This window comes from Eretmochelys imbricata, chromosome 4 (assembly GCF_965152235.1).
Source record: "Eretmochelys imbricata isolate rEreImb1 chromosome 4, rEreImb1.hap1, whole genome shotgun sequence".
NCBI lineage: Eukaryota > Metazoa > Chordata > Testudines > Cheloniidae > Eretmochelys > Eretmochelys imbricata.
In genome coordinates, this window is record NC_135575.1 from 101,542,280 (window position 1) to 101,556,838 (window position 14,559).

The 14,559-nt window shown below is 40.4% G+C and overlaps 1 protein-coding gene across 1 annotated transcript; it reads left to right on the forward strand.

Annotated features, from left to right (window-relative positions):
• The first annotated feature begins 1,753 nt into the window (after positions 1-1,753).
• Positions 1,754-8,043, forward strand: LOC144264217 (toll-like receptor 6). Its single transcript, XM_077815748.1, has 2 exons — positions 1,754-1,788; positions 5,507-8,043. Exon 2 carries the CDS (start codon positions 5,574-5,576, stop codon positions 7,548-7,550), a length of 1,977 nt encoding a protein of 658 aa, XP_077671874.1. The 5' UTR covers positions 1,754-1,788; positions 5,507-5,573; the 3' UTR covers positions 7,551-8,043.
• The last annotated feature ends 6,516 nt before the right edge of the window (positions 8,044-14,559 follow it).

The window sequence follows — 14,559 nt, forward strand, 5'->3', positions numbered from 1 at the left end:
TGGCTGGCTGGGTGTCCATAAAAGGTAGCTCTCTCCTTTCATTTATCAAACCAGGCTTGACTTAAATTTCAGAAATAAAACATGACATGACTAATGATGTTTAAGACAAAACCAGCCACTTTTAAGGTTGTTTCTTTGACTTCCTGGGCTATACCAATGTTGCATCATGAGTCATTATGTCAGGTCATTGTCTTGTGGCACCCTAAACTAGAAGGATGTGGAAAAATCTCAGTGATTTCAGTGGGATGACTTACTAAGTAAGTGCTAGTCTATATGAGTTAGGGTGGTAGATCTAGTCTCTGAATTAGATCTCAAGGAAAGTAAAGTTCTCAGGGACTGTTTTTGATGGAGTTATGGAATTTTTAAAATTAAGATATCACAAATCATCAAGTGGCACTGTCTTACAAGTCATAGTCTTACAGGTTTTTGTTGTTGGTTTTAGCATGCAAGAAGTGTATAATCTTTGAAGAAAAGCTGTGTTATTATGTAATCCATGCCTGATGGGAATGGTGATCTGTCCCCCTGCAGTGGCACCTAGACCACTTAACAATTAATGAGTCTACTACAGCCTTAATTAAAAGGCAGGTGGCTTTTACCTCACACGACAAAGGATCATGCATTTAGCTCCAGAGATCCCAGGTTCAATCCTGCTTGCTGACAAATCCTGGTTGTCAGAGTTACAATTAGTTTTGCCATATAGGTTCTCCGTGGGAGCTGTGAAAAACAGCATGAGAGTTTGTTCTTTGCCTTAATCTCTCCAACAGAGTCAATTTCTTGCGTAGAGTTGCTTCGCTGGAACTGGGCATGTGAGCTTGTGCTTAGGTTTCAGAAAGATGGGTTTTCTTGTGTGCTGTTTGTGACCACCTCTGTTCACGGACTGTTGTGTATCATGTAAATAAACTAGTTATACTTAGAATCTACACAGACTCCATGTCATTGATTATTCCTCCAATAAGAAGCTGACTTGCAGGGCCTCAGCATCTGCTACCACTTGACAGAGGGGTGACAATATAATAATAGGCCTATTTTTGTCTTGACTTCAATGTAGCTAGCACTGTTGCCTTTAAAGTAAAAGAGATCTATCATTCTCCCTTTCAGACCAATATGCAATTTAAATGGGACATAGTTACAAAAAATACTTTTAGAAACCATTTTATGACAGGTTTCAGAGTAGCAACCGTGTTAGTCTGTATTCGCAAAAAGAAAAGGAGTACTTGTGGCACCTTAGAGACTAACAAATTTATTTGAGCATGAGCTTTCGTGAGCTACAGCTCACTTCATCGGATGCATTCAGTGGCAGGAACTTACAACTAAACTATTTCAACTAAAATGACAAAATGCTCAAAACCAGAATTAGAATCATGCTTTTTGACTTAGATTATTATTTAGTTGCAGGAGAAGATATTTGGGTGTCAATGTAAAACTTGCTCAACAGAAGTAATATTTAATTTATTTTAAAACAAATTCAGTAGAAAGGGAAAGCAATTGATGGATCAGCTGAAATGAGGATTAAGGAATTTATCCTATTTAGGCTATTGCAAAGCATGAAACCATGCAGTTCAATAACATAATTAAATGAGCAAAAAGTTATATCAATAATGTCCGGAAAAATATAAATTTGTGGAAAAAATGTGTAATTTCATGAGAAGTCAGTAGATGGCACAAACAACTTTTGGAAGGTTTGAGTGTTGTTAAATGTTGTTATCCAAATGAGCTGTTTTACAGGAAGTTTGCTTTTTGTCTTTTCCTGTATAATTTTTCTGCTTATTTGCGCAGCAAGACTTCCTGGTAAGAAAGGACTATTAATTTATGTTTGTTTTAAATAGACCTCTGATTAACTTAAAGTGTTGTGTACTCTGCATCTTATTCAGAAGATGAGACGCGTTTTGTAAATCGTTTATGAACTAAAGTTTATTATTAGCTTTCTAGTCTGTGTGTGAGTGACTAGCATAACCTCATTTGAGTTCAGTAAATTCAGTGAAAGAAATTATAGCAATATAAACACCTTTATACTGGTATCACTGTGTCTACCTGAGAGCTTTGCACCGATTCAACTAAATCCATTTTTGTGCATGTGTGTGTTTTCAGGATTGGAGACAAAGCAACAATATATTTTACCTGTATCAATTATATATTTTTACATCAGGTTTGTGTCTTATAATGGTATCTTACAAAATATATGGCCATGCTTAAATGACTTTTCAATATTTTCCATATATTTTGTGTGTTAATAGAGAGTTCTAATCTTAAATATTTAAAATGTATTTCAATTATGACAAGAATCCATGATTTCAGGAGTGCCTGGAGTTCAAGTGTGGAGAAAACAACAGTTTGCAGCGTTGTGCCCGTGTTGGTCCCAGGATATGAGCAAGACAAGTATCAGAGGGGTAGCTGTGTTAGTCTGTATCCACAAAAACAATGAGGAGTCCGGTGGCACCTTAAAGACTAACAGATTTATTTGGGCATAAGCTTTCATGGGTAAAAAACCCACTTCTTCTCCATGCATCCACGAATGCTTATGCCCAAATAAATCTGTTAGTCTTTAAGGTGCCACTGGACTCCTTGTTGTTGTTGAGCAAGATAAGGTGAATGAGGTAATATCTTTTATGGGACCAACTTCTGTTGGTGAAAGAGACAAGCTTTTGAGCTCTGTGGTTTGGAGCTTGAAAGCTTGTCTCTTTCAGAAAACAGTAGCAAAGTTTGCTTTTAGTTTCTCTCTGCCTGCATTCCGCTGGGTTTAGCTAGCTGCCTGCCTGCTGTCAGCTGTGTCAGTCACCAGTTTTCCTCGCTGTGCAGTTCTGTTAGCCTGTCAATCATATTTCTCTGATCCACTCACCCGCTGTGCCAGGTTTATACCTGTTTTAGAGTCTGATCCTGGGAGGGGCTGATCAGGTGCTGCCTAAGCTCAGAGTGAGAAATGAACACGTGACAAGAAGTGAGCTCCCAACATCTATGTTTTGATCTTAGTAGCTCAGATTTTGACTCTTTGTCAAATGAACATTTATTTCATACTAAGTGCAACAATTTTGGATTAAATAATAGTTGGAAATTTTGCCTAAGAACACAAATAAAATTGAATATATTCTGATTTTGAACACCACACTTTCCCTAACCAAAATACTAAACAAAGCCAAGAACTGGTAAGCTTTATTGGTCTCACAGGCTCTTTCTGGAAGAACTCTACCAAAACCTGTCTCATGTCTCTGGTGGAGGGAAGGCGGAGGGCTTTTCTTTGCCACCACACTTGGCAAGTTCCTTGCTGAATTTACACCTGTAATATATATGGCGAGCGTGACTGTCTGGGAGGGCACTGACTGCAATTCCATTGTAGAAGACTTCAACCACAACAATCTGTAGTTAACATTGGTTTTATTCAATTTACTTTGCGTGGGTGGTGAGTGGTCTTTTGGATGAGACCTTAAAAATCAAGATTTTGTCTGTTCTCCGTGTATAATAAGGATCCTATGGAACTTTAAACACAGTAGGGATTTGCCCATGTGAACTTGGCTTAAATTCCTCACCACTACCACACATATGGGTTGCCTATCTGGCTGCACCTACCAGGTAGGAGGTGATTGCATTTTATTGATGCTCTGCTTATCAAGTTTAAGTGCTTTGGGATCATTCAGAATGAAAATTGCCTTGACCACGGCTCTGTCAAATGTTAGTTCTCAATTAATTATAGACCCTAAAGATCACAGACGTGTTTTAACTCTTATCAATTTCATTGTACTACAGAGCATTCTTTCTCGAAAAGAAACTCTGGGCATGAGAAAGTGGACAAAGAATGTACGAATGTATATGTAAATAATTTGACTCTAATGATCAACATTCAGGAATAAAGGAGGATTTATTTTAATAAAGCAGCTGGAAAATGTATAGCCTCCTTTCAGCTGGTACTTACCTATAAAACATGGCTGAAATTATGTTGTGGGCAATAAGGGGAAGGAAGGAAGGAAAGAAAGATGGTAATGTATATTTCAGGGCCTTATTCAGCTGTGCTGCAGCATCTCTTACATGAATGGGGCGGCATTTCACTTAAGGTTTGATCCTGCACAACACAGAAAGAGTGTTGTCCATATAAGCACAAGGTAAGGAGGTTGGGGCAGTGAATGCTGCTTTGCCCAGTCCTGTTGAGCTGTAGTACAGAGTAGCCAAGTTACTCATGCCTAGTAGCTGGAGTAAGTCCTAATATGGGAACAGATAGCTAAGTGTCTCATGCCATGCTGAGGATTGCATTTATACTGCCATTCTCTGCCCAGGCCCAGGTATCCACTGGGGACTACCATGATAAAAGCAAACTAAATTTAACTTGACACCTAAGCCAAAACCTGAACCTAGGTCTCTGGAGGTAAAAATACTGCACCTGTTAGCCCCAAGATTTCTAATTTGTTTCTCATTCTGGTTCAACATACTTTTTTAAAAAGGTGTTGTAAGTCAATGAGTTGATCCTCTGTTACTTAGTGACCTGCTAAAAATTGTTAACATAAGTAAAGATTTGGCAAGGAATGTCAGTATGTTACGTCTAATAAAGCAGTGGTTCTCAACCCGGAGTCCGGGGCCCTCTGGGGGTCCTCGAGCAGGCTTCAGGGGTCTGCCAAGCAGGGCTGGCATTAGACTTGCTGGGGCCTGGGGCGCCAAGCCCCACTACCCGGGGCTGAAGCCAAAACCTGAGCAACTTATCTTCTCTGGGCCCACTGTGGCATGGGGCCCCGGGCAATTGCCCTGCTTGCTGCCCCCTAATGCTGGCATAATTATTGTGGCACAGGTGGGCCATGGAGTTTTTATAGCATGTGGGGCTCAGAAAGAAAAAGGTTGAGAACCCCTGTAATAAACTATAATTTCAAGGAGGGTTTGTGAGACTGGGAATGGGATAGAGCCTATTCTCCTCTGAGACCTTTCCCGTCCAGCTAGCCTTTTCCCTCCAGCCTAGGGTGGCAGTGACAGACAGGTATTGCTTTCTGATAGCTCTTTGACAGGTTATGTGAAATGAATTAGTTGTTGGTCTCAATCCAGTTCCTACTGGACAGAGGTTTATGTGACAAAACTTCTATCTACTGAGATTAATTGATTTCCTTGTTGGCAGCCTCAGGAAAGAACCCAAGGACTGGATGACCACGGAAACTCTTATTCCTAGGGTTAGTCCCTTTAGTTCAACAGTGAGGTGCATTTTGTACGGTCTGGGGAAGCTTGCATTGTCCCTGCTCATGCATACACAGTAGATTTCAGTCTCCTAAACTATCAGTCGGACACATTTTACAATAATGATATTAATTTTTTAAAAAGGAAGAGTTTAAAAAGTAGTAATTGTGTGTTTTCCCCCTTAAACAGACATGAATGAACATCAATGTGCGTTGCCTCTACTGAATGGCAGAGTGCACTCCATTGCTGTTAAAATCAGTTGGAGAGAAGGACACTCAGCACCTTCCAGAATTAGACCCTAACACTTATATTGGACACTCACTTAGTCATTACTAATAGTGATTTAATGTGAATTCTTTTATAGGATTAGAACCAGTATGGAGAAATGCTGAAGAAGGGCAACGAGCATCTATAAAGAATAACAAAACAACATGGCAGAAAACAGAAGACCCCTTACAAACTTTCTCCTTTGTAGTTGTGTCTTTATAATAACTCTCTGGAACAATATCAAGCCATCTGATGAAAATGAATTTATTGCAAACTATTCCAGCAGCTCACTAGAAGACCATTCTGATTATGAAACCAAGAGCCTGCCACTCTCACACACAAAGAGGCTTCAGTTTGCATCAGCAGATAACAGAATAAACCATTCCAGTTGGGATGTGGTACACAATACTTCGGACAGTTTAGTACTGTCAAATATCCCAGAGAATGGAATCAGTGATTTAATACAATTATTGTCAAAATTCAACAAAACCTCAGGATTACAAAATCTTACTCTGAACAATATTACAACGTCCTGGAAAAACTTTATTAGAATTCTTCAGATCGTGTGGCATACATCCATTGAATATTTCAATATCTTTGAGATGAAACTGTTGTCAGATATTAAAAAGCAATCCTTCAACTACACTGGTACTTCCATGAAAGCACTGATAATAACGAATGTTTCTATTGAAGTATTCTATTTTTCACAGGATGACCTATACCGCATATTTTCAGAGATGAACATTACAGCCTTGACGATATCTGATTCGAAGATAATACATATGCTTTGCCCTTCCGAACGAAGTCAATTTCGCTTTTTAAGCTTTTCAAACAATGATTTGACAGATATGGTTTTTCAAGGCTGTAATAAATTAGATCTCCTGGAAACACTTATTCTACAGAGGAATCAATTAAAAAAACTTTCCAAGGTGAGCTCCATGACGAGTAAAATGAAATCACTGAAACACTTGGACATAAGTAGGAACTTGTTGTATTACGATGAGAATGAGAATGAGAACCACTGCCACTGGGTTGGAATGCTAGCTAAACTGAATTTGTCCTCAAACAAATTGACAGACTCAGTTTTTGGATGTTTGCCAATCAGTGTCCAAATACTCGATCTACAAAATAACCAAATCAGAACTGTCCCCAAAGACATTACTGAACTGAAAGCTTTGAAAGAGCTAAACATTGCATTTAACAGGTTAACTGAGCTGCCTGGGTGTAGTCATTTTAGGGGTCTGGAATTACTGAATATAGAAGAGAATTCAGTTCTCACCCCATCATCTGACTTTTTCCACAGCTGTCAAAATATCAGAGCGCTCAGAGGAGGGCACAATCCATTCCAGTGTTCTTGTGAACTACGAGACTTTGTTAATTTGGAAAAAAAATCAGGCGGAAGGTTGGTTGGCTGGCCAGAGTCTTATGTGTGTGAATATCCGGATGGCTTAAAGGGAACCCAGCTAAAGGACTTTCAGTTGTCTGAACTATCTTGCAATACAACTCTCTTGCTTGTTATAGCTCTAGTTGTCACAGTGGTGGTAGTGGTTGTGACATCCTTTCTGTGTATTTATTTTGATATAATGTGGTATTTGAAGATGATGTGGCAGTGGACACAAACAAAACGTCGGGTTTGGAACAGTCATCCCGAAGATCTGCAAAGCATTTTACAGTTTCATGCTTTTATTTCATACAGCGAACGGGATTCCCTCTGGGTGAAGAATCATCTGATCCCAAACCTGGAGAAGGAAGATGGGTCTGTACAGATCTGTCTGCATGAGAGGAACTTCATTCCTGGCAAAAGCATCATTGAGAACATTATCAACTGCATTGAGAAAAGCCACAAATCAATCTTTGTTTTGTCTCCCAATTTTGTCCAGAGTGAATGGTGCCACTATGAGCTTTACTTTGCCCATCACAAATTATTTAGTGAAAGTTCCAATAGCTTAATCCTCATTTTACTGGAACCAATCCCGCAGTATCTCATTCCTGCCAGATATCACAAGCTGAAAGCTCTCATGGCAAAGAGAACATACCTGGAGTGGCCAAAGGAGAAAAGCAAGCATGGCCTTTTCTGGGCTAACCTTAAGGCAACTATTAACAGTAACCTGCCAGTGTCCACTGAAATGATTGTGGTGTAGATCACAAGATAATTTACCAATTCTTGGATTTTATCTGTGTTAATTTTGCTTATAATGCAACTAGATGTGTAAGAAACTCAACTGATTTACTGTGGAATGACACTGTGTTAACCAAATCACTATCTTGCTCATAGTATTTGATTGTGTACCCACAAATACATGTAATACATGTAGAAATTATTATTTCCACTTCTATTAGTGAAATCATTGTGTAAAAAGTGTTCTTATATAGTTTGCCTATTATGAAAGGGCAGGAGAAGAAAATATTCATAATAATTTTACTGTTCTAATTATTTCATGTTCAGATGTTCAGGGTGAATTTTTTTCTGGAGCTGTGTTCCCGTTAATACTAGTCATAATTGAAAATAATGGAAATGATGAGTGGGTTGGATGTAATGAAGTTTTGTAGCATCATGCTTTTTAAGGCTGAAATATGTCTACAAATAATTTTGTGCCTGGCATGTTCTGGAGTTATGGTCTTACAGAATTTCTTGCTTGTATTAAATAAAATATAAAAGAAAGTTCTTTCTTAGGACTATCACTGGATTTTTAGTTATGAGGAAATCTTAGCTGTACTAAGTAGTAAGAACATAACATAATGGCCATACTGAGTCAGACCAATGGTCCATCTTGCCCAGTATCCTGTCTTCTGACAGTGGCCAGTACCAGATGCTTCAGAAGGAATGAACAGAATAGAACAATTATTGAGTGATCCATTCTGTGTCCACTTCTGGCAGTTTGGGAACACTCAAAGTTTGGGGTTTCATCCCTGACCATCTTGGTCAATAGCCATTAATGGACCCATCCTCCATGAACTTATCTAATTCTTTTTTGAACCCATTTATACTTTTGGCCTTCACAACCTCTCCAGGCAACAAGTTCCACAGGTTGACTGGGAGTTGTGTGAAAAAGTATGTCCTTGTGTTTGTTTTATTATTATTTTCATTGGATGACCCCGGGTTTTTGTGTCATGTGAAGGGGTAAATAACACTTCCCTATTCAGTTTCTCCACACCATTCATGATTTTATAGTCTCTATCATATCCCCCCTTAGTTATCTCCTTTCTAAGATGAACAGCATGATGTATTCACAGACTAGTTGCATTTAATGGAACTCTTCATGTGCTAAATGCTAAGCACATACTAAAGGGACTGATTCAAAGCCCATTTTTGTCAATCAGAGCCTTTCCTCCATCCATTAAGAAGCTTTCCTATGTAAGGCCTACAGGATTTAGCCCTATATTCCTCTTTTAATACTTCTTGCTTTGCTGCACTTAAGCATTCTGGTTGGCCTAGATCTGCTTACAAAGGAGGTACAAAATTTCTCAGAAATCTCTATTAATTAGTTACTGTGTATTAGTTAATACCTGAAGTTATGAAGAAAAATGTTTTACATGGTAATGCTCAAAATTGCTACAATCTACAAGGATCATATCAGTCCATAACAGCTCACTTTTTTGTATCTTATTTTTGATGAAAAGAAGTTACTATATATTTTGATAAAGTAACATGTTTTCTATTAGGAATTGACAAAGATATAACAGGAACAAAAGAGTCCTTTACTCTTTCAATTTACCACTTTATTGACCAGATTGCCCTTACTTGGAAACACCATAAATGGCCTGTTCATTTAAAAACACATTTTATTTTATTATAGCCAATTATCTCCTTCAGCAACTAATGAACAATCTACATTACTCTTCATTATTTTTAGCTGAGAGAGAGAGAGACTACACATAGTTTTGCACATATTTAGAAAATGTATTACATACATTGTATTAAAGTCTTTTTTATTTACAGAACATCAATAACAAAGCAAAATATGCATTAAAAAGGGGAATTCCCATATGTTCTAGTTAGCGGGATTTTTTGGATAAGCAGAACTGATACTGAATTAGCCAATCTGTTTACTATTTCGATGCAGAAACTTCTCATTTTTGGTAGTTCTCCTTTCGGCTCCAGACAGTATATTTTAACTCTAATAGCCTATTATCTTTGCATGTGTGGGAAACCCACAATGGATTTAGCCACAGGGCTTGGAAGGGAAGGGGTACAATATTGAGGGGAGGGTCTGGGGTTGCTGATGTTAGTGTGGCTCCATCAGAGGTCAACAGCTTTTCACTTTTGTTGCATGCTATCTTACAATTGTGTCAGAGTTTGGAGGTTTGCTCAGAGGGGAGTTTGGCAGAAGTGGTCCCAGTCACCCCACATGGGTTCAGGTTTGAGATATGGGAGAAAAACAGATGGCACAGACCACAGACTTTGGGATTGGAGTCTGCCATAGGGTAGCTGTTCCCATGGAGAGACCAAGTGAAGCTCTCCTGGACCAGAGCAGACAAGTCCAGTCCGAAGGGCTGGGCTACACCTGGGCCTATAAAGGGCTGCTAATGGGCACTTGGAGGGGAGGAATGGAGACAGGCTATGCCCTGAGGATAGAAAGCCATACTGGAGTGCAGCTAGCTCCTGTGGCGGGGACCCTGGAGCAAGGGGCTCGGGCTCATGGAAGCAACCCTAGGGCTGTTGCTTCAGGAAAGGAGTGGAGCAGACTGAAACTGGGAAGTTTCCAGGAGTAGGGGTGCCAGAGACGCCTGGCATGGATTGCCCTGAAGCCTGAGGCTAAGTAATGAGTTACTTACTTATCAGTGAGGCTTTCCTGATTGTTAAGAAAATAAACCTCCTTGTTGGAGAGGGAGAAGCTGGGCTGGGTGACAGAGTCATTAATTCAGGGGGTTGGAGAGAAAAATTCAGATCCCGGCTCAGACTGGGAATGTTGATTCATGACATAGGATCACTCTTCTGGGATCTGGGGTGGGGGGTCTCAGGACTTTAAGGGTTTCATAGAGGTTAGCTGAGAATATGATTATGCAGACGTGTCAGACCAAGTGGGAGTTCTGGAACACTGAAGATACAATATTGAGAGGTGACTACATAGACATCTTAGCACTGCTCCACGGGGAAGCTATGACAGACAGTAACACGGGACAGGACAAGCAAAGCAAGGACAAGCCAAGCATCCAAGGGTGGCTAGAACCTGGAAAAATTGGGAAGCAGCTTTTTTAATCCACACAGGTGTCATTTCAGAACAATTGCTGGGAAGAAGCCTGGATATAATCAGGAGGGCACATAATATATTTGGAGGCATGGTTTGATTTAACTATGATGAGTGATTTAGACTAAGAGCTGCAACTCAGACTAGGATTTGATGGGACATCCTGATTAATATGCGGTGGTTGGGATGCATGACACCACGGGAGCCAGGTGTTCACACTGATAATGGCCTGTTTACTACTCAGCATGTCCACTAGAGACTTGATGCTCTGAATAACATTTGCTGGACTTTTAATGAGGGTGGGTGTTTTTGGAACATCTCCAATTTTAAACATGGCTACAAGCTGTGCTTTGGGGCCTATGCAGCCCACAACTGCTATAGCTTTAAGGGAAAGCAACAATATGGTAGAAGATGCGGGGTAAACCCATAGGCGCCCACACCGCAGGTATCACCATGAAACTTTAGGGCCTATGACAGGAATTTTAACAATTCTGTGCAATATGAAGAGGAGGGAAAGCCTGGCGATGGTATTGCTGATTCCAGACCAGATGCTTCAGTACATGGTGTCTCTGGTAACCTGGGGGCTTGCAGCAGCTACCATCTCCATTTGCCCTTCGGGCCTTATATTTGCCAGTAGCATGTGCTGCCGATGGCAGGAGGGAGGTGAGGCAAGGATTTACACTGTAAGGGCACTAAGGACTTATACAGTAATGGTGCCCATTGGAGAGGAGACCCTCTTTATTTAGGGTGATGGAAAGCCCCATACAACATACAATATGTTACAGTTACAAAGTTCATGTTATCAGTCAGAAATCTGGTTCCCAGGCTTTCCAGGTAGGGACTGCTATGACTGCAGCCGAGCTAGATCTGGGGGCTACAGCAATTCAGGCAATTGGGCAATAGCATACAACTGCATACAGGACATACATGAGACCCAAGGTAGAGAATCAGAGCTAATTCTCTTCTCTTACTTTGAGGATCATCATGCAAATAGGCCAAGCACGTGGTAGTGTGGACTTGCAGGCATAGTATTGCATCCTGGGTGCATAGGTGGGCCTCCAAGTAATTGGGCAGTTCACATCTGGGCCTGGGGAGTGAGGCAACCCTGAGACGGCATGGAAGAAGAGACATGCTATGGGACCAGCCGATGCACCTTGTACACTCTTTGAAAGCCAGGGAACAGACACTAGATGCAAATATTGTTCACCTCAGTTTAAAAAAAAAAAAAGAGGATGGAATCTATGGATATCAGAGTAGCTGGTGAGAGTGGGAGAGGCAGCCAAGCATTTTGCTGGTGCCTCCATGTGGCCGATGTCCAGTACAGTACTTGGTACGGAAGAATTTGAAGGAAGGCATCCCTTATGGGAACTGAGTAGGAGGGTTTGGGACTCCTACATCTTGTTAGTGGGGAGCTGATCCCCCTCCTTTCCCTGGTCCCCTTTAAGGGAGCTGAGGAAGAGTGTATGGGGATCCTATGTCGGGATCAGTGGGGAGGCCAACCCCCTCCTCCCTGTGTTGTACAATTTGTTGTTAGTTACTTCCAGATATTATAAGTGAATAAAGCTGTAGCCTAATTAAACCAATCCATGGCCTCCTATCTTTCATCCGGTTTGGATGGACAATTCAAGGTGGCCTGATTTCAGAGGTTCTGAAAACCCACTACTCACTGATTTCAGTGGCACACAGCATCTTTGTAAATGAGGCCATTTAATTAGGAGCATAAGTATGAATTTAGATGCCTAGTTTTAGGCACCCAGGTTCGAAAATGCTGGTCACAGATTTTATCAAGTCTTGCCTGAAAGAGGATATTGTATGTTTGTCTTGGACCTGTTCATGAAATGGCTTGTGGTAGAATTCACTCCTGTTCAGCACCAAGCTGATGCACTATTTAAGCATCACAAACCAATTCAACCCTAAGACTTCAGTGGGGCCAGATGAGTGCATACTTCATTGGGCTGAGTGCTCAATACTTGAAATTCAAGCCACTTAGGACTCGGGGGAGATTTTCATAGGCAGAAGAGAGTTTAGTGCTGATGGTGAGTATATTGGTGTTTCAATATGTAGCACAGTCCTCTCTGAGTCATTACTGAATGTAATGTAGCCCCTGGAGGTGACTAGAGAAGATGTATAAAACTAATGTTCTGATCACTCCTAGTTATTAAAGATTGGATGGAATTTTTCACAAGAATAGCAATGTTACCTCTGGTGTGACTGCCAAGTTCCAGCTGGGATAGTTACCTACCTAATTTCTTCCCCATCCCTACAATGTCAATTTGGATACAGAATTCTTAACTTACTGTCCTAAAGTGCTGTGTAATATTGCTATATGCTGTTAAACAGCTGCCCGGCTAAACTCCAGAGGTGGCTGCATTTCAGCACTGGATGGACTGACATCTATAATGATCACTTTACATACTGCAGTGTCATGAAAGGTGCTGTATAACTGTCAGATATATTAATGAAACACAAGGCAGGACTGGAAGAGCTCTATGTACGCTTGAAAGCTCGTCCCTTCCACAAACCGAAGATGACATCCAATAAAAGATATTACCTCATCTACCTTGTGTGTCTCATATCCTCAGATTCACGCAGCTACAGTAACACAGCAAACAGATATATTAATAGTTATTAATAACATAGGCCAGCCATCTGCCTCTACCTACATAGGACTTTTACAAGTACTAAATTATACAGCAAAGAAAACTATCAATCTGTCAAAAATACGTATTCTTCTGTACCTTAAAACACATTTGCCTGTTCCCAAAGACCTAAAACAAAGTGGAAAAAAATTAAACAAATGATTATCATTAGTTTTATTGAAAATATTGAGGTGACATTTACCAGCACTTATTTTGTCCTGTTTACAAGATGTGAAAAAGAAGAAGTAAAACATCTTAACTTAGATTTCCTTACTTATGCAAAGCAGTGAAACCAACAAGACATTTCTTCCTGTTAGCTAATTTCTGGTATTCTGGTTTGTTGAAGCTCTCAAACTTAGTTTGTTGGGAAACACGATTTTTTATTTCTTTCTAATTTGCAGGTAGCTGGGAAAGAGATAATTTGATTCCTGATGTTCTCCAAATATGATTACTAACCAGCAACATTCTCCTATACTTTTCCTTTCCTCCCACAAAAGTCCAACTCAAAGGCAAAGTGCTAATTTCATTGTTTACATATCATATCCTGCTCTACTGGGATTTACAATACAGAGCAGAGTCCCCCTCAAGGAGCAAACTTTTTTTAAATTTGTTTTTGGAAATATTTCTTGTAACTTGTAAATGTAGTTTGTCTTTCTGAAATTGAACAGGACAGTGTGCTTCTGGCCAGGGGATACACAAAATGTTGGTTCCTCTTGGCTTTGGCTAAATGCCACAAGAATTTTCTTTTCCTTATAGGTTAAGTGAGGAAATGTGCCCTGGCCACAAGCTTTAAAAAATGGCTGCCTAAAATTAGCTCCTAGGGAGAGACTTTCAAAGGCACAAAGGGGGATTTAGGCACCCAGCTCTCATTGACTTTTCAATAGAAGTTGGGTGTCTAAATGCCCTTCATACCATTGAAATTCTCTCCTTAAGTTTTTAGAGGCCTGATTTTTTTCAAGTGTTGAGCACCAACCAGCTCCCACTAAGTCATAGGCATTGGAGCACTGTGACATTTTGAGTCAGGCATACAATTCTATACTTGCATGCAAAATGGCATACTCCATGCTGTGACCTTGCTCATACGGTGTGTGCGAGGTCACACTGTGTGGCAGATACTATTTTGTTCTACAAGATGGTATCCTCCATGTGCATCTGGAGTCCGGACGGAATTACCCTGCTGTCACAGCTGGTCATGGGGCATGCAATGCATACATAGGCAGCACACCACTGGTCGTAGGTCTTAAGTGGTACATGATAATTTAGTGGTGCCTCACCTTTGTTCTGGCCCTCTCCATGGGGGTGAATTTCAACACCAGAGAACA

What these genes read in the sequence shown, in the direction of transcription:
- LOC144264217 (XM_077815748.1), top strand. Translation starts at nt 5,574, where the DNA reads ATGGCAGAAAACAGAAGACCCCTTACAAACTTTCTCCTTTGTAGTTGT.